We start from the raw sequence: 18,450 nt of genomic DNA on the forward strand, positions 1-18,450 counted from the left end.
TGCTGCAATACTGTATTAAAAAAACGGCTCGAATTGCCTGTTTAAGAACACGCATGACAGTTACATACTGTCGTAGACGAGGTTTCAAAAAGACACGCGTCCATCAAGTTCAACCGATGCTAAATTTAGACGACAGATTCTTTATCCTATATCCGTACTTACAGTATATTGATCCAGAGGAAGGCAAACAGAAAACCCCAGAGTCCTATCAGAATTCCTTCCTGACTCCAAATATTGGCAATCGGATTAATCCCTGGATCAGCATCCTTCCCATGTTTACTTATTTGGTATATCCCTGTATACCTTTCCTTTCTAACAAGATGTTGGGCCTTTTTTTGTGAAGATCTCTATTGTATCTGCCATCACAGTCTCCATGGGTAATGAATCCCACAGTGTAACTGCCCTTACTGTAAGGAACCCTTTCCTTTGTTGCTGGTGAAATCTCCTTTCCTCCAACCTTTAAGGGATGGCCCCGTGTCATCGGTTCTGCCCTTGGGATGAATAGTGAAGTTGAGGCTGTGTTGTTTCCTAAAGCAGGGAAGGGATTAATGTAACCTGCGTGTCAGAATCAATGATTTTGTTTTTTTTAAAGATGTAAATCTAAGAAAATACCGGGGTGAGATTTCTTCCAACCGTACCGCCTTTAGACGCGAGTGCAGAAAATGGCATTTTAGTGTTGTGGCTTTTAAACACCTGAAATTGGCACAGTAGCACAGTACTGTACACATTACAATTCATTCATTTCATTGCATTTAATTGCACACAATCCATGAAATTCAAACCAAGCAACCGCAATAAACACGTGTGCTTGGGGCGATTGGCGGCGTTCATGCTGTGTGGAGAACAGCAGCGCACATGAAAATGGCGCCGTGATTTTTTAGAATAACGGCCGCTGCATCTGTACCAACTGGATCCAGGGAAGCACGTTGTTTCTGTTTATTTTGACAGTATTAATGTATAAATATGAATGTACTAATGGTTCAATTATTGCTATCTTACTAATGCTAAAAGTTATTGCTTAAGCAAATGCCGTCCCCTCTCATCCCCTGCTCAGGTGAGGACCGGGAAACAAGTTTGTGTATGCAGGAGACATGATGTCGAAGGATAGAAATCTTCTTTTTTTTTTTTTGCCTTATCTTGAAAAAGTTATCTTTCTTTCTCCAGTGCATTTTACTTAATGTTTACTGAAAAAGACCAGGTGTTTGTTTATTTTAAGAATGACTCCTCAATATTGTGCTTTGCAGCTTTTTTTCATTGCGTTTTCGTCAGCAAACTGAACTGTGACCGGTTTTTATTCTGTGCTAATGACATGACTGTCTTGTGCTGTTCCATGTCTCCCCGTAGAATAACCTGTTGTCAGGCCATACAAGTTGGGGCTGCTGCGTTGAAAACAACATCATAAAATACAGCGTTCATATTGTGCGCATTGGCTGGGGAGGCTGCGACTGTTGGGGTTGAGTTGTGGTTTGCTCAAACAAAAATAATTCAACAAGCGACCTTTATTTCCCCACTTAAATACCGAATTGTCCCATCTTACGTACCAAATATTATCTTCTGCAGCAGCGGTTGATGGAAAGTGACATTGTGCTATCAGAATGTTGACCTTTGTCAGCCACAACTGTTAGATTAAGAAACCAAAGAAAATGTACTTGTAGTAATAGCAAGTTACTGTAGTGTATATACAAGTTACTGTAGTGTACTGTATATACGGCGTGTTAAAGAACGGTGCACAATTTATGCTTGACAAGGTAATATTTTCCCAACAAGGAATAGATTTATTAGGTTATTGAGGCATGAACTATGCTTGCATTTCATATTAGGTTAAGATAAGTGAATTGTGTCAAAACCATTTAAAATGTCTTTTTCAGTGGATACACGTAAAATGACAATGCAATGTCTTTTCTAGTTACTCTGTGATTCAGTAACTAAAGTCGGACTTCCACAAGTTGTACTGTACTTTGTAAGCTATAATGCTGCCTTCTTTTTGATCTCCCAGTGTAGTTTGATCACTGTTTTATACATATAAATGCTTTCAATCCCATTTCATTTTAATCATAAAGTTGTATTCAAAACCCAGTGCTTCCGATGTGTTGGTACTTTTCTCATGGAGTACGAAGAAGCTACCTGGGGAACTGTGGGTTATATGGATGTATGTTACGATTCCTTAATGATACTATATGAATATTTGTTTGGGTGTTTCTGCTACAAATATTATTCACGTTTCATGAATATTGGAGCATGACTATAGCCTATTATCTAGAGGTACTTGTGGTATCCAGAAAGCGGTTTCCAGCTACCAAATTCATTTTTGATAGCGTGTGAATAAGATAATTGTATTATCTCCCTCTATGCCATCTGCTGGTGATCTCAGCACTACATGACATGTACTGTATGCAATACAGAAATAAACAGAATGGTAGCGAGTATATCTTTCATGTACAACTGCAGACCATTATTTCTAACTCTGGCTACTATTGCATTCCATGGTACATCCAAATTTATTCAATATGAATAATGTGCTAGGAAAAACCATGCTATAAGAATATTCAGCAATCACTGGTAAATACATAGCCCCATCAAAGCTATTGCCTGTAGCTATTTGTCAAAAACACTACATTTGACACTTGTTTGTGTTTTTATTAAGGTTGCTGTTGTGCTACTTTTCAAATCAAATGTCGCATTGAATCAAGTCCGTGTGGGAAGCTTCAGCACATTAGCCCTATACCATGTATTCAGCAAACTGGAAGGAAGCCAAAAACCAAACCTCCACCAATCAAAAAGCCTCCTCTAGAAAAACCCCAAGGTAAGTGTTTCACATGCTGGGTATGTCCGTGATATGTTTTGACATACTAGTCTGAGTACATTGAGACATACTGTGTTTGCAGACAGGCCCTTGTAATTTCAATACCACGTGTGAGTATTAATATTAAACAGAATGTACAATTTGTATGAGGAACGTTTTTAGGAAATATGCAGTTTTATGTTGTGCTGAAAGCAGTGGTTGAAGTTTGATAATACTAGTGCAGCATTGGCCAACTCCAGTCCTCAAGGGCCACCAACAGGTCGGGTTTTAAGGATATCCCTGCTTCAGCACAGGTGGCACAGATGAGCCACCTGTACTGAAGCAGGGATATATTAAAAATCTGACCAGTTGGTGGCCATTGAGGACTGGAGTTGGCCACTCCTGAAATAGTCTATGGGCGACCTATAATAATACAGTGTACAACATGATCATTACGGTACTTTACTGCTCTCCCCCCTCCCCCCCCCCCAATACAGATTAGTCTTACATAATAATACAATTATTCATAGTGTTTTTTTTTACTCAGAATTACTGTATATTGCAGGATCTGTTGGTACTAAAGGGGTTACACAAAGCATAGTGATAAAAGCAAAGAAGGAAGGAAGGTTAAAAGCGGTAAACCACACTTTTAGAGAAGAGACATGTGGGGGAGGAAAGAGACGCGTGGGGGAGGAAAGAGACGCGTGGGGGAGGAAAGAGACGCGTGGGGGAGGAAAGAGACGCGTGGGGGAGGAAAGAGACGCGTGGGGGAGGAAAGAGACGCGTGGGGGAGGAAAGAGACGCGTGGGGGAGGAAAGAGGCGCGTGGGGGAGGAAAGAGGCGCGTGGGGGAGGAAAGAGGCGCGTGGGGGAGGAAAGAGGCGCGTGGGGGAGGAAAGAGGCGCGTGGGGAAGGAGACGCGTGGGGGAGGAAAGAGACGCGTGGGGGAGGAAAGAGACGCGTGGGGGAGGAAAGAGACGCGTGGGGGAGGAAAGAGACGCGTGGGGGAGGAAAGGCGCGTGGGGGAGGAAAGAGGCGCGTGGGGGAGGAAAGAGGCGCGTGGGGGAGGAAAGAGGCGCGTGGGGGAGGAAAGAGGCGCGCGGGGGAGGAAAGAGGCGCGCGGGGGAGGAAAGAGACGCGCGGGGGAGGAAAGAGGCGCGCGGGGGAGGAAAGAGGCGCGCGGGGGAGGAAAGAGGCGCGCGGGGGAGGAAAGAGGCGCGCGGGGGAGGAAAGAGGCATATGCAAGATGTACACTTATAATTTCAAAGCGTTCGATGAGACAATCCGGAGCACACAAGTCGCAGTTCCATAAATATATTGTATACTATTACATATTCAAAAAAGTGAATCCAACTCTTCGGTCCACAAGGACCTCCATCACTTTTTGAATATGTAATATACAATGTATTTGTTTGAGCTCGTAAACTTGTGTGCTCTGGATTTTCTCATTTCTGTAATTTCTGACTTGCATAAAGCACCGACGGGTACACCCTATATTTTGATTAACACATTTTTTTGGGTGATATTCCTATGATTGTGTTTTTTCCCTTTTTTTCCTGGGTGTGTGTGTAGTTTTTTCAGTTGCATAGATAATTTCAAACCTTTTACAGATCATTCATTTTTTATGTGAAAGGATCTACAGCTGAGGAGGCCAACTCCACTCATCAAGGGCCTCCAATAGGTCAGGTTTTTATGCTATCCCTGCTTCAGCACAGACTGAGCCACCGATTGAGCCACCTGTGCTGAAGCAGGATATGGGAGCGCACCAGCACCCGGAATAGGGCCTGGCAGGTAAGGGATACCTCCCCAGCAAAACGCTGCTTCCTGGACATATATATATATATATATATATATATATATATATGTGCTCATTTGCATGTCATTTCCCAGAATCCCTTGCTGCAGTGGAAGTGCTGTATGCTGGGTGATAATGGGGAAAGGCGGGGTTGCAGACCTGCCTAAGACATGCAGATGAGCATACAGCTATATTTGCATATTTGCTTTCCTGTGGAGGGTTTTTGTCACTTTTTTTACTCACCATAACTTAACTCAGTATTATGGTTTAGCCTATCCCATAGCCTCTCTTGCATTCCCAGTAAAATCAACCCCACACTGATGAGACCCATCAAGGTCGAAACAGCTGTCTGTGGGTGGTTTTCTGGGTATGCACCTTAACCCTGGCTGTGCTCAAAGCTGTGACCATGCAGCAAGCTTAAGCCTATAGGGAACCATGTTAATAATGGTTATTGAGGCAAAAAGTGACACTGTGTGCTCATTTGCATGTCATTTCCCAGAATCCCTTGCTGCAGTGGAAGTGCTGTATGCTGGGTGATAATGGGGAAAGGCGGGGTTGCAGACCTGCCTAAGACATGCAGATGAGCATACAGCTATATTTGCATATATATATATATATATATATAGATATAGATATAGATATAGATATCTCCAGCTTGGCTAATGCCAGGAGCAGGTTGGTGAGGAGGTCCCTGGCCCCAGTGTTCTGGGATACTGGGCACCCAAAAATAAAATGGTGCAGGGAGAATGGCAACCAGACCTGCAGGAGGAGGCCCCTCGAGAGCGACGAGGGGCTGCAGTCTGGCGCACATCAATTAATAAATATGAAACACGGACTCCCCTGTGCCACAAAATGGGCATGTGGCTGGGGAGTCCGTGAAGTGGGCAAGTCTTCGACTGAGCCACCTGTGCTGAAGCAGGGATATCCTTAAAACCCGGCCCTTTTTGTGGCCCTTGAGGACTGGAGTTGTCCACCCCTGCTCTAGCGTGTGTGTGCGCGTGCGTTTTTTTAACTAGAGCTATGTGATTTGCTACAGTGTGTAACAGAATAATTTACAATTCCCAATAAAACGATGTGCGGTGACAATCTGCTTTTCTCATTCCATTTAAACCCCATTTGCCTTCCTATTGTGGTCTTCCTTTTTGTTCACAGTACCTCCTAAGCCTGGCCATCTTAAGACAGGAGGACAAGAAAGGCCCTTCCAGAGAATTCCTCCGGCACCTTCTAGGCCCTTGCCTTTGGTTCCCAAAACTCCCAGACGCCCCGGGGTCCCGTCGCGGAAATCGGAGCGATCGGACATCAGCTCTCTCATTGAGAAGTTTGAAAGTATTAGGTAAATATGTATCAACTGGTCAGTAGGAGACCAGTAATACACGCTGACCATTCTATGCTGACCGCACGTTACCAGCTTGAACCCGAGATCCACCCTCGCCTATTTCTAGTGATATTTACTGGAACGTTTGTGGTTTCATTGCACCACTTGTGTGTTATGTGACATCCCTGGGGATTTGTGACAAGTTACACTAATCTGTGTGTAACCTCGGTATATCATCTAGTTTTCATATTGTTTCTTGTTGGTAAAACTGCATTCCCAAACTGGTATAAACCAATACATGTCCTGCTCTCGGTGTTTAAAGCAGCAGTCCATGCTGATGTTTTATCCCCCCCCCCTTAATATGTTGCATCCATACAATCCACACAATAAGTAAGTTACCGATCAATCCGTTCTCCTGTGATCGATTGGCGAAGATTCGGCTTGTGGGTTCACTAAATGGCTGCAGGGGATTATTCTGCAGTCAGTGGAATGTATTTGCATATTAATATGACAAAGTTCTGTGGGGAAGATCATGTGACCAGACAGCCACTGGATACAATTGGTGCACTGCTAGAGAGAGGGCGGGGCTCAAAGTGGTGCGTCAGAGCCTGTTTCAGAAGAGGATGTGACTTTGTAAATGGTTGCTATAGAAACAAAAAGGGCTTGTTACATTATAATACATATAAAATGTAATTCAGAGTTTAAAAAAATTTTGCTATGAGTATTTTCTACCTTAGTACAGAACTGACTTATTTTAAGAACACACACATGTAAGATATTGCTTGGTCTGCAGCTTCGATGGAATCTTTGCAAATAAAACCCTTTGCAATGCAGTTGAGGAGGCGTAGGAGGGTGAGGGCTCGCAGTTGTGTGTGGGGGAGGAGGGCTGGGAATTTGTTCCCTGACTTAACCCAGAATTTTGCGTAAATATTGTATAAAGGGCACTGTGAACAGATCCCGTATGTCTGCAAATTTGCATTGTGACATTTTTTTGCAAACTAATATTGGCAAATGATGTCAGGTTTGGGAACTTGGGAAAACATCACACACCTCGAATTGTGGAAGTTTATTTTTTTATTATGACGTGTACCATAATCCTCTCTTCCTCTATATACAACCCAAGATATTTAAAATCAAAGTTGAACTGTTTAAATATTATTTTAGTAATCCACTGATTTCAGTGATCAACATCTATGTTTTTGTTTAATTTTATTTGTAGACAACCTGTGCAGCTTGTAAAACAAAATTGTTTGCATTTGCGTCTGAAGATGGAACCACAGTCGGGCCCCTCGAAATATCACAGTACTTCTGGTAAAGATGCCACAGTTTACAGAGGAGATCCTACAGCTCAACTGCCTGAGAAGGAGCCGGCAGCTTCTCACAATGCCGAATTGTCCAATTCTGATGCTCTTAAATTCAAGGAACTGAACATTACGGATATGAAAAACTGTGGGGAACGCCCATCTGTGAATGTGGCTGAAGATCCCGGCAGAGAGCATGAGAATGACGATTTAACCGTAGAGCAAAACGATAATGGTAAAATTCCCAACCGAGACAGTGGGATTGACAGCCCCTCGTGCAGTGTAATAGGCGAGGTGTTTCCTAATGAAGAAAGCGTGGAGCAGAGAAAGCTTAACTTGCCCATCAACGTCCTAGAAATGGAGGCTGACAAAAAGGACACTCATTCTTCTTCATCTGCGGATCAAAAGAGAGACTCCACCCAAGATGAAGACAGTGATTTGGACGAGGGAAGCAGCGAAGAGCACGAGACCACTGACGTGCCCAAGACTGAGAATATTGATACCACTAAGGTAGGAACATGCTGGAATTGAGTAATTATGTGGCGTGTCATGTTACAAATATTAAGAACCGTATTTAATAAGCAGTGCAAAGCCTGTGCTGAAGCAGGGATATATCTAAAACCTGACCTGTTGGTGGCCCTTGAGGACTGGAGTTGGCCACTTCTGGAATAGGCTATGGGTGAACTATAATAGTACAGTGTACCACGGGTTCATAATGGTCCTTTCCTGCTCCCTCCCCCCAATACAGTTTTTTATTTATTTATAAAATATTTTACCAGGGAGTAATACATTGAGAGTTACCGCTCGTTTTCACGTATGTCCTGGGCACAGAGTTATGATGACAAATAATACATGGTTACATAAGTGAACAGGGTTATACATTGCATGCACAGTTCCTTGACTTATATGAGCCTAAAGGTGTCTTATGGCTTAGCACTGCTTAGTAAATTTGGGCCTAAATACCTTCTCTAAGGATTCCTGTGAGTTAGAACTGAACAATCCTTGAAGCGCGATGTGAATAGGATGCAGATGTGACTGTCAGATATATCAAGGGATTTAAATGTATTTTTCAGTAAGTAAGGGATATTTTGAAGGCAAATGATCCTGCACTGAATATAGAGAGACCAGAGGGAAGTAGATATAGTCAGGATTAGGGGTCATGTCGCCATAGAGTACAGTAATAGTTAAGAGAGGACGAGTGTACGGGAGGGGTGGGTGTGTGGGTGTGTGGGTGTGTGTGGGGGGTGTGTGACAGGGATGTGATGGGAGGGGGGTGACGGATGTGATGGGAGGGGGGGTGACAGGGATGGGAGGGGTGACAGGGATGGGATGGGGGGGTGGGTGATGGATGTGATGGGGGGGGAGGTGACAGGGATGGGAGGGGTGACAGGGATGGGATGGGGGGGGTGACAGGGATGGGATGGGGGGGGTGACAGGGATGGGATGGGGGTGATGGATGGGATGGGAGTGGGGTGATGGATGGGATGGGAGTGGGGTGACGGATGGGATGGGAGTGGGGTGACGGATGGGATGGGAGTGGGGTGACGGATGGGATGGGAGTGGGGTGACGGATGGGATGGGAGTGGGGTGACGGATGGGATGGGAGTGGGGTGACGGATGGGATGGGAGTGGGGTGACGGATGGGATGGGAGTGGGGTGACGGATGGGATGGGAGTGGGGTGACGGATGGGATGGGAGTGGGGTGACGGATGGGATGGGAGTGGGGTGACGGATGGGATGGGAGTGGGGTGACGGATGGGATGGGAGTGGGGTGACGGATGGGATGGGAGTGGGGTGACGGATGGGATGGGAGTGGGGTGACGGATGGGATGGGAGTGGGGTGACGGATGGGATGGGAGTGGGGTGACGGATGGGATGGGAGTGGGGGCGGGTGACAGGGATGTGATGGGAGGGGAGGGGCGGGTGACAGGGATGTGATGGGAGGGGAGGGGGGGGTGACAGGGATGTGATGGGAGGGGAGGGGGGGTGACAGGGATGTGATGGGAGGGGGGGGTGACAGGGATGTGATGTGATGGGAGGGGTGTGACAGGGATGTGATGGGAGGGGAGGGGGGGTGACAGGGATGTGATGGGAGGGGGGGGGTGACAGGGATGTGATGGGAGGGGGGGGTGACAGGGATGTGATGTGATGGGAGGGGAGGTGACAGGGATGTGATGGGAGGGGAGGGGTGTGACAGGGATGTGATGGGAGGGGAGGGGGGGTGACAGGGATGTGATGGGAGGGGAGGGGTGTGACAGGGATGTGATGGGAGGGGGAGGGGTGTGACAGGGATGTGATGGGAGGGGAGGGGTGTGACAGGGATGTGATGGGAGGGGGGGTGACAGGGATGTGATGGGAGGGGGGGGGTGACAGGGATGTGATGGGAGGGGGAGGGGTGACAGGGATGTGATGGGAGGGGGAGGGGTGACAGGGATGTGATGGGAGGGGGAGGGGTGACAGGGATGTGATGGGAGGGGGAGGGGAGGGGTGTGACAGGGATGTGATGGGAGGGGAGGGGTGACAGGGATGTGATGGGAGGGGGAGGGGTGACAGGGATGTGATGGGAGGGGGAGGGGAGGTGTGACAGGGATGTGATGGGAGGGGGAGGGGTGACAGGGATGTGATGGGAGGGGGAGGGGTGTGACAGGGATGTGATGGGAGGGGGAGGGGTGTGACAGGGATGTGATGGGAGGGGGAGGGGAGGTGTGACAGGGATGTGATGGGAGGGGGAGGGGTGTGACAGGGATGTGATGGGAGGGGGAGGGGTGTGACAGGGATGTGATGGGAGGGGGAGGGGTGTGACAGGGATGTGATGGGAGGGGGAGGGGAGGGGTGACAGGGATGTGATGTGATGGGAGGGGTGACAGGGATGTGATGGGAGGGGGAGGGGTGACAGGGATGTGATGGGAGGGGAGGGGTGACAGGGATGTGATGTGATGGGAGGGGTGTGACAGGGATGTGATGGGAGGGGGAGGGGAGGTGTGACAGGGATGTGATGGGAGGGGGAGGGGAGGTGTGACAGGGATGTGATGGGAGGGGGAGGGGTGACAGGGATGTGATGGGAGGGGGAGGGGAGGTGTGACAGGGATGTGATGGGAGGGGGAGGGGTGACAGGGATGTGATGGGAGGGGGAGGGGAGGTGTGACAGGGATGTGATGGGAGGGGAGGGGTGTGACAGGGATGTGATGGGAGGGGGAGGGGGGGGTGACAGGGATGTGATGGGAGGGGAGGGGGGGGTGACAGGGATGTGATGTGATGGGAGGGGAGGGGGGGTGACAGGGATGTGATGGGAGGGGAGGGGTGACAGGGATGTGATGGGAGGGGAGGGGGGTGTGACAGGGATGTGATGGGAGGGGAGGGGGGGTGACAGGGATGTGATGGGAGGGGAGGTGACAGGGATGTGATGGGAGGGGAGGGGGGGTGACAGGGATGTGATGGGAGGGGAGGTGACAGGGATGTGATGGGAGGGGAGGGGGGGTGACAGGGATGTGATGGGAGGGGAGGGGTGTGACAGGGATGTGATGGGAGGGGAGGTGACAGGGATGTGATGGGAGGGGAGGGGGGGTGACAGGGATGTGATGGGAGGGGAGGGGGGGTGACAGGGATGTGATGGGAGGGGGAGGGGTGACAGGGATGTGATGGGAGGGGAGGGGGGGTGACAGGGATGTGATGGGAGGGGAGGTGACAGGGATGTGATGGGAGGGGAGGGGGGGTGACAGGGATGTGATGGGAGGGGAGGGGGGGTGACAGGGATGTGATGGGAGGGGAGGTGACAGGGATGTGATGGGAGGGGAGGGGGGGTGACAGGGATGTGATGGGAGGGGAGGGGGGGTGACAGGGATGTGATGGGAGGGGGAGGGGTGACAGGGATGTGATGGGAGGGGGGGGTGACAGGGATGTGATGGGAGGGGAGGGGTGTGACAGGGATGTGATGGGAGGGGGGGTGACAGGGATGTGATGGGAGGGGGAGGGGTGACAGGGATGTGATGGGAGGGGAGGGGTGTGACAGGGATGTGATGGGAGGGGGAGGGGAGGTGTGACAGGGATGTGATGGGAGGGGAGGGGTGTGACAGGGATGTGATGGGAGGGGAGGGGTGACAGGGATGTGATGGGAGGGGAGGGGTGTGACAGGGATGTGATGGGAGGGGGAGGGGTGACAGGGATGTGATGGGAGGGGGGGGGTGACAGGGATGTGATGGGAGGGGGGGGGTGACAGGGATGTGATGGGAGGGGAGGGGTGTGACAGGGATGTGATGGGAGGGGGGGTGACAGGGATGTGATGGGAGGGGGGGGTGACAGGGATGTGATGGGAGGGGAGGGGTGACAGGGATGTGATGGGAGGGGGTGATGGATGTGATGGGAGGGGGTGATGGATGTGATGGGAGGGGGTGATGGATGTGATGGGAGGGGGTGATGGATGTGATGGGAGGGGGTGATGGATGTGATGGGAGGGGGTGATGGATGTGATGGGAGGGGGTGATGGATGTGATGGGAGGGGGTGATGGATGTGATGGGAGGGGGTGATGGATGTGATGGGAGGGGGGGGGGGTGATGGATGTGATGGGAGGGGGTGATGGATGTGATGGGAGGGGGTGATGGATGTGATGGGAGGGGGTGATGGATGTGATGGGAGGGGGTGATGGATGTGATGGGAGAAGCAGGTAGAGTTGATGGCTGTATAATGACGGAGAGGTTAATAGAGAATGGGAGATGAGGAAGGATGATTTAGGGGAGAAAGTGTGGTAGCTAGGGGTAAAGGCGCAGGTGAGAGAGCGCAGGTAAAGGGAGAGCAAGGTAACGGCTGTAGTATTCACAGGTGCAATGAAAAGTGGTGACAACCCTTTGGCTGCTGCCTTTGGGCGACGTACATGTTAGAGGAGCAATCCATGCAATATCCTACATCTGTGTTTATTTATATATCTATATCTATATCTCGATCTCAGTTCTGTAGTATTGGATAATACACCTTTTTTTAATTTAACTCTTATTGCCATTTTTAATGCCTTTTAATATATTGAGCATCCTCTGATTTCTATAGCAAACTTCAGTACACCTCCCCAGCAGTGCAAGATCTTTGCAACACTTTCCTGTTTGTGATAATCTGTTGCCAATAGTCCCATCAGTTTGAGCTGCAAACTGTAACAATAGATATTATTTTAGTAATTTAAGAATACATTGTAGCTGCTGAGTTACACTGACTGAAGGGTTGATTGAAACGAAAGGGCAGCCATTTAATGAACCCTGGGAAGCAGCATCTTTTGATCGATTTACAGGAGAATTAATTGATAGGCAGCTTAGGTAATTTGTTTTCAATAAAGGTAATCAAAGGCTGCATATATTAAAAGGGAAAAAAATCTTTTTAAATGTTGCCGTTTCTGTGCAGGGGGCGGCAGCTCTTGGGGACCGTTTCAGGCGTCCACCTTTGGGACTGAGATGCTTCTGATCTAAATGGGTTCATGCATATTGTATCACCAGAGTACTACATGTTTTAATGTACTGGTTACTTTAAAAGCTAATAAATCATTTTTATAGTAATATCTCTGGATTACAAGCAAGGAAGGCAGTCACACACGACAGTATAATCATTTGTAGGAGTTTACGAGACGCAGTAGGGTTCCCCATTCTTCTGTGGTTCTTAATGAATACGGATTGGTAGTGATTGAGAGATGCTATTCTGCTTTTCTTTCCATTAACACCTGGGTGGCCAACTCCAGTCCTCGAGCTAGTAACAGGTCCGGTTTCCAGGATATCCCTGCTTCAGCACAGGTGACTGAATCAGTGGCTTAGTCTTACGACTGCACCCCCTGTGCCGAAGCAGGGATATCCTGAAAACCTGACCTGTTGGAAGCTCTTTAGGACTGGCGTTGGCCGCCCCTGCTTTAACATTATCCGAGCCAGGAGCTTACATGTTATGGTTTTTCCTCCTGCACTCTTCAAGTTCTGTAAAATGTGGTTGTATTTTATTCTGGGATGTAAAAATGGCCGCAAACTGGATAACCAATAATGTCAACGTCGGAAAAAAAGTGATGCCTTCTATAGGTGGAAAGCAGGGGATCCCTAGTGCTAGGCCCCGTTAATAGCAGTTCTGTGATCCCCTGGTTCCCGATATACTTATAAGGAAATGGGCCACTGTTTACTTCCTAAATCTGTGTCACGTGGGCCCATAGTAAGCTGCAACGGGTGACATGGCGGCTCCTATTGACCTGCGTAGGTCGGGAGTTTTAAACTGCCATTTTGTTTTCCGGGGGGGGGGGGGAGAAACTACGGATGGCTCTTTCCCCGCTACAGATCTCTGCGACCAGGAGGTCCCCAGAACCGAAATTTATGGGCTAAAAATAAATAAAAAATCGAAGCAGGGGGAACTGCTCTTTTAAATGGTTTACTAGTGCGAAATGCCCAAAGAATTAAATTGGTCATCACTTGAGTCTAGGCGCAAAGTTCACCTTTCCTGTCTTGCCTTCAATTACTTTCTGGGCAAGCTACAGTACCCAGTTATCTGAACAAGCTCCTCACCCCTACCACACGCAGCACTTATCATCTGAGATCTGACTCCGAGAGACAGTTCATGGTCACAAGGTTCAGCAAAGTATCCGGCCGCTCCTCTTACCGTGCACCCCAAAACTGGAACAACCTACCGGACACTCTCACAGCCGCCAGCAGTCTAAGTTCTTTCAAAACCAAAGCTGTCTCACATTTTAATCTGGTCTGTAACTGTTACATACGCCTATAATATATATTATCTTTAGCTGTGCATGCAATGTCTTGTAAATAATGTATAACCCTGTTCACTTATGTAACTGTGTATTTGTAACCATGTATCTGTCATCATAACTGTGTGCCCAGGACATACTTGAAAATGAGAGGTAACTCTCAATATATTACTTCCTGGTATTTTTTTAAAATGATAAATAAATGGTTTAAAAGAGTGCAAGCTTCCAGGATCACTATGATTCGTTTTTTAGGCAGATTTTCTTCTGCTGTAATTTTCTCTGTGTATTTTGCAGCACTATGTTTTACTGCCCTGGGGTAACTAACTGGACGCGTACTGATCCCGTCTGTAAGTCACACGAGTCTGTAACGCTGGCCAGCTACGCTTAGCCAATACAAATCCATTGTATCGATTTCTGCTGGAAGTCTGCGCTAATTCTAGTGAAACGAGGTTTAGCTATTCAACATTTACCTTTCCGTTTTAATTAAACACTTTGTAAATGCTGTAAGTCAAATCAAGTTCTCACTAATGTGGAATAATGGGTGTAAAATGAAGATGGATTTTTGCTTAAAACAGCAGTTGGGTAATCAATGATTGTAGTACAAGGCTAGAAGGTGATGCCTTCTAAATCATACAGAAGCAGCGGCCATTATTTTAACAAATCATGGGGTATATACCTCGGAATACCCCTGTCATGGCGCGGGATTGCTTCCATCCGTACCGTCTTAAGACGCGAGTGCAGAAAATGGCATTTTAGTGTTGTGGCTTTTACACACCTGAAATTGATACAGTAGCACAGTACTGTACACATTACAATGAATTAATTTCATTGCATTTAATTGCACACAATCCATTAAATTAAAACAAAGCAACTGTGATAAACGCGTGTGCCTGGGGCGATGTGCCGTGTGGAGTACCGCAGCGCACACAAACGGCGCCGTGATTTGTTAAAATAATGGCCGCTGCATGTATAAAAGCCTTTCAGAGTAAATAGATTTGCTTTCACATGGTCAAGGATATATTCTCTCTACCCCTTTTTTGTATCTAAATCCCTCTCCCGCCTTAAACCCTTCTCACTGACTGCCCCGCACCTCTGGAATGCCCTTCCCCTCAATATCCGACTAGCACCCTCTCTATCCACCTTTAAAACCAACCTTAAAACACACCTGTTTAAGAAAGCATATGAGCTCTGTGGCTCATACTATACACCTCATACATAAACCTTAACCCCTTGCAGACGCACTTACCAGAACGCCCTGCTACTGTCTCTGTATGTTCTTCCTACCTACCAATTCGATTGTAAGCTCTTCGGAGCAGGGACTCCTCTTCCTAAATGTTACTTTTATGTCTGAAGCACTTATTCCCATTTTGTGTTATTTATATTATTTGTTGTTTATTTTATTGTCACGTGTATTACTGCTGTGAAGAGCTATGTACATTAATGGCGCTATATAAATAATGACATACACACGCCACATACGTGATGTTGGAGGGCAGTAATAAAACTCACATTTTAACATACTTCCTCACGCCAAGGGCCCTCGTGACATACTATGTGCGTCATGCACACCCCCTACTAAACGCAACACACATTATTTCTATTTAAAAAGTTACAAAATATGTGTTGAAGGGTCGACCATAAGGCACCAGTGTAGCAGCACTTAGTAAATATGTCCCCATCCGTGACTATTACCATCTTAATGCATATATCGGCCTGTATTGGAGCCCGCAAAGCATTTCCACTGATTGCTACTACACGCCATCAAGTTCTGAGGGCTCCATATTAAATATGCGGAGAAGCCAACTTTACCATCATTTTAGTCCTATTAGTTTGAACCAGGCTGAACGCCTCTTCCACCCGGCGGGGAAAATTGCTTTACCAGCTAATTGAATATAACGACTATAGTGGAAGTTCTTGTGGGTGTTACAGGGGGGCCACAGGGTTTCCTGTATCATGTGCATCACTGCACACACAGATCTGGGAATCATGCATCGTGTGCATCACTGCACACACAGACCCGGGAAACATGCAGCATGTGCATCACTGCACACACAGATCTGGGAACCGTGCATCACTGCACAAACAGATCTGGGAACCATGCAGCGTGTGCATCACTGCGCACACAGATCTGGGAATCATGCAGCGTGTGCATCACTGCGCACACAGACCTGGGAATCATGCAGCGTGTGCATCACTGCACACACAGACCTGGGACTCATGCATCGTGTGCATCACTGCACAAATACACCCGGGAATCATGCAGCGTGTGCATCACTGCGCAAACAGACCTGGGAACCATGCATCATGTGCATCACTGCACAAACAGATCTGGGAACCATGCAGCGTGTGCATCACTGCGCACACAGACCTGGGAATCATGCAGCGTGTGCATCACTGCGCACACAGACCTGGGAATCATGCAGCGTGTGCATCACTGCACACACAGACCTGGGAATCATGCAGTGTGTGCATCACTGCGCACACAGATCTGGGAATCATGCAGTGTGTGCATCACTGCACAAACAGACCTGGGAATCATGCAGCGTGTGCATTACTGCACAAACAGACCTGGGAATCATGCAGCGTGTGCATCACTGCACAAATAGACCAGGGAATCATGCAGCGTGTGCATCACTGCACAAATAGACCCGGGAATCATGCAGCGTGTGCAGCACTGCGCAAACAGACCTGGGAATCATGCAGCGTGTGCATCACTGCGCACACAGACCTGGGAATCATGCAGTGTGTGCATCACTGCACACACAGACCCGGGAAACATGCAGCATGTGCATCACTGCACACACAGATCTGGGAACCATGCATCATGTGCATCACTGCACAAACAGATCTGGGAACCATGCAGCGTGTGCATCACTGCGCACACAGATCTGGGAATCATGCAGCGTGTGCATCACTGCACAAATAGACCTGGGAATCATGCAGCATGTGCAGCACTGCGCAAACAGACCTGGGAATCATGCACCGTGTGCATCACTGCGCACACAGACCTGGGAATCATGCAGCGTGTGCATCACTGCGCACACAGATCTGGGAATCATGCAGCGTGTGCATCACTGCACAAACAGACCATGGGAATCATGCAGCGTGTGCATCACTGCGCACACAGACCTGGGAATCATGCAGCGTGTGCATCACTGCACACACAGACCTGGGAATCATGCAGCGTGTGCATCACTGCGCACACAGACCTGGGAATCATGCAGCGTGTGCATCACTGCGCACACAGACCTGGGAATCATGCCTCGTGTGCATCACTGCGCACACAGACCTGGGAATCATGCAGCGTGTGCATCACTGCGCACACAGATCTGGGAATCATGCAGCGTGTGCATCACTGCGCACACAGACCTGGGAATCATGCAGCGTGTGCATCACTGCACACACAGACCTGGGAATCATGCAGCGTGTGCATCACTGCGCACACAGACCTGGGAATCATGCAGCGTGTGCATCACTGCGCACACAGACCTGGGAATCATGCCTCGTGTGCATCACTGCGCACACAGACCTGGGAATCATGCAGCGTGTGCATCACTGCGCACACAGATCTGGGAATCATGCAGCGTGTGCATCACTGCACAAATAGACCCGGGAATCATGCAGCGTGTGCATCACTGCGCACACAGATCTGGGAATCATGCAGCGTGTGCATCACTGCGCACACACAGATCTGGGAATCATGCAGCATGTGCATCACTGCGCACACAGATCTGGGAGTCATGCAGCGTGTGCATCACTGCACAAATAGACCCGGGAATCATGCAGCGTGTGCATCACTGCGCACACAGATCTGGGAATCATGCAGCGTGTGCATCACTGTGCACACACAGATCTGGGAATCATGCAGCATGTGCATCACTGCGCACACACAGATCTGGGAATCATGCAGCATGTGCATCACTGCGCACACAGACCTGGGAATCATGCAGCGTGTGCATCACTGCACAAACAGACCTAGGAATCATGCAGCGTGTGCATCAATGCACAAACAGACCTGGGAATCATGCAGCATGTGCATCACTGCGCACACAGACCTGGGAATCATGCAGCGTGTGCATTACTGCACAAACAGACCTGGGAATCATGCAGCGTGTGCATTACTGCACAAACAGCCCCGGGAATCATGCAGCGTGTGCATCACTGCGCACACAGACCCGATAAAAGTGCTTGTTTTAGCTTTAAGTTTGTTTTTCTTTAAGGAAATGACTGGAAAATATCAGTATCCCTATACTGTGCTGCTATTCCTTCTCGTATATATAATGCCATTTTAAAGGGGGGTATTTTAGTTCATACGTTTTGACTTTATTTGCATATATTCTTTATGCCTGGAGCTTTCATGGGCAGTGCATGTTTTATCAGGTGTTAATTGTGGGTTATGAGAGGTCAAGCTTGTTGGTTAGCTATTTGTCACAGACCATAAATTGTTCATGAACTATATATTTTATATATCCTAGTGATTGATAAGCTCCTAAGAATATTAAGCACAGTTTTACAATAGCAATTGCAGTAAGATGTTTGGAATTTCAA

At 48.1% G+C, this 18,450-nt stretch overlaps 1 protein-coding gene across 1 annotated transcript in view; it reads left to right on the forward strand.

Annotated features, from left to right (window-relative positions):
* FGD3 (FYVE, RhoGEF and PH domain containing 3) overlaps positions 1 to 18,450 on the forward strand; it is a 145,066-nt gene that overhangs the window by 71,828 nt on the left and 54,788 nt on the right. Inside the window, exons 2-4 of the mRNA XM_075574901.1 lie at positions 2,645 to 2,803; positions 5,729 to 5,909; positions 7,111 to 7,702. Of these exons, the coding sequence (XP_075431016.1) occupies positions 2,645 to 2,803; positions 5,729 to 5,909; positions 7,111 to 7,702 (932 nt within the window). The remainder of the gene's footprint in view (positions 1 to 2,644; positions 2,804 to 5,728; positions 5,910 to 7,110; positions 7,703 to 18,450) is intronic.

The sequence above is a fragment of the Ascaphus truei genome, chromosome 17 (assembly GCF_040206685.1).
Source record: "Ascaphus truei isolate aAscTru1 chromosome 17, aAscTru1.hap1, whole genome shotgun sequence".
NCBI lineage: Eukaryota > Metazoa > Chordata > Amphibia > Anura > Ascaphidae > Ascaphus > Ascaphus truei.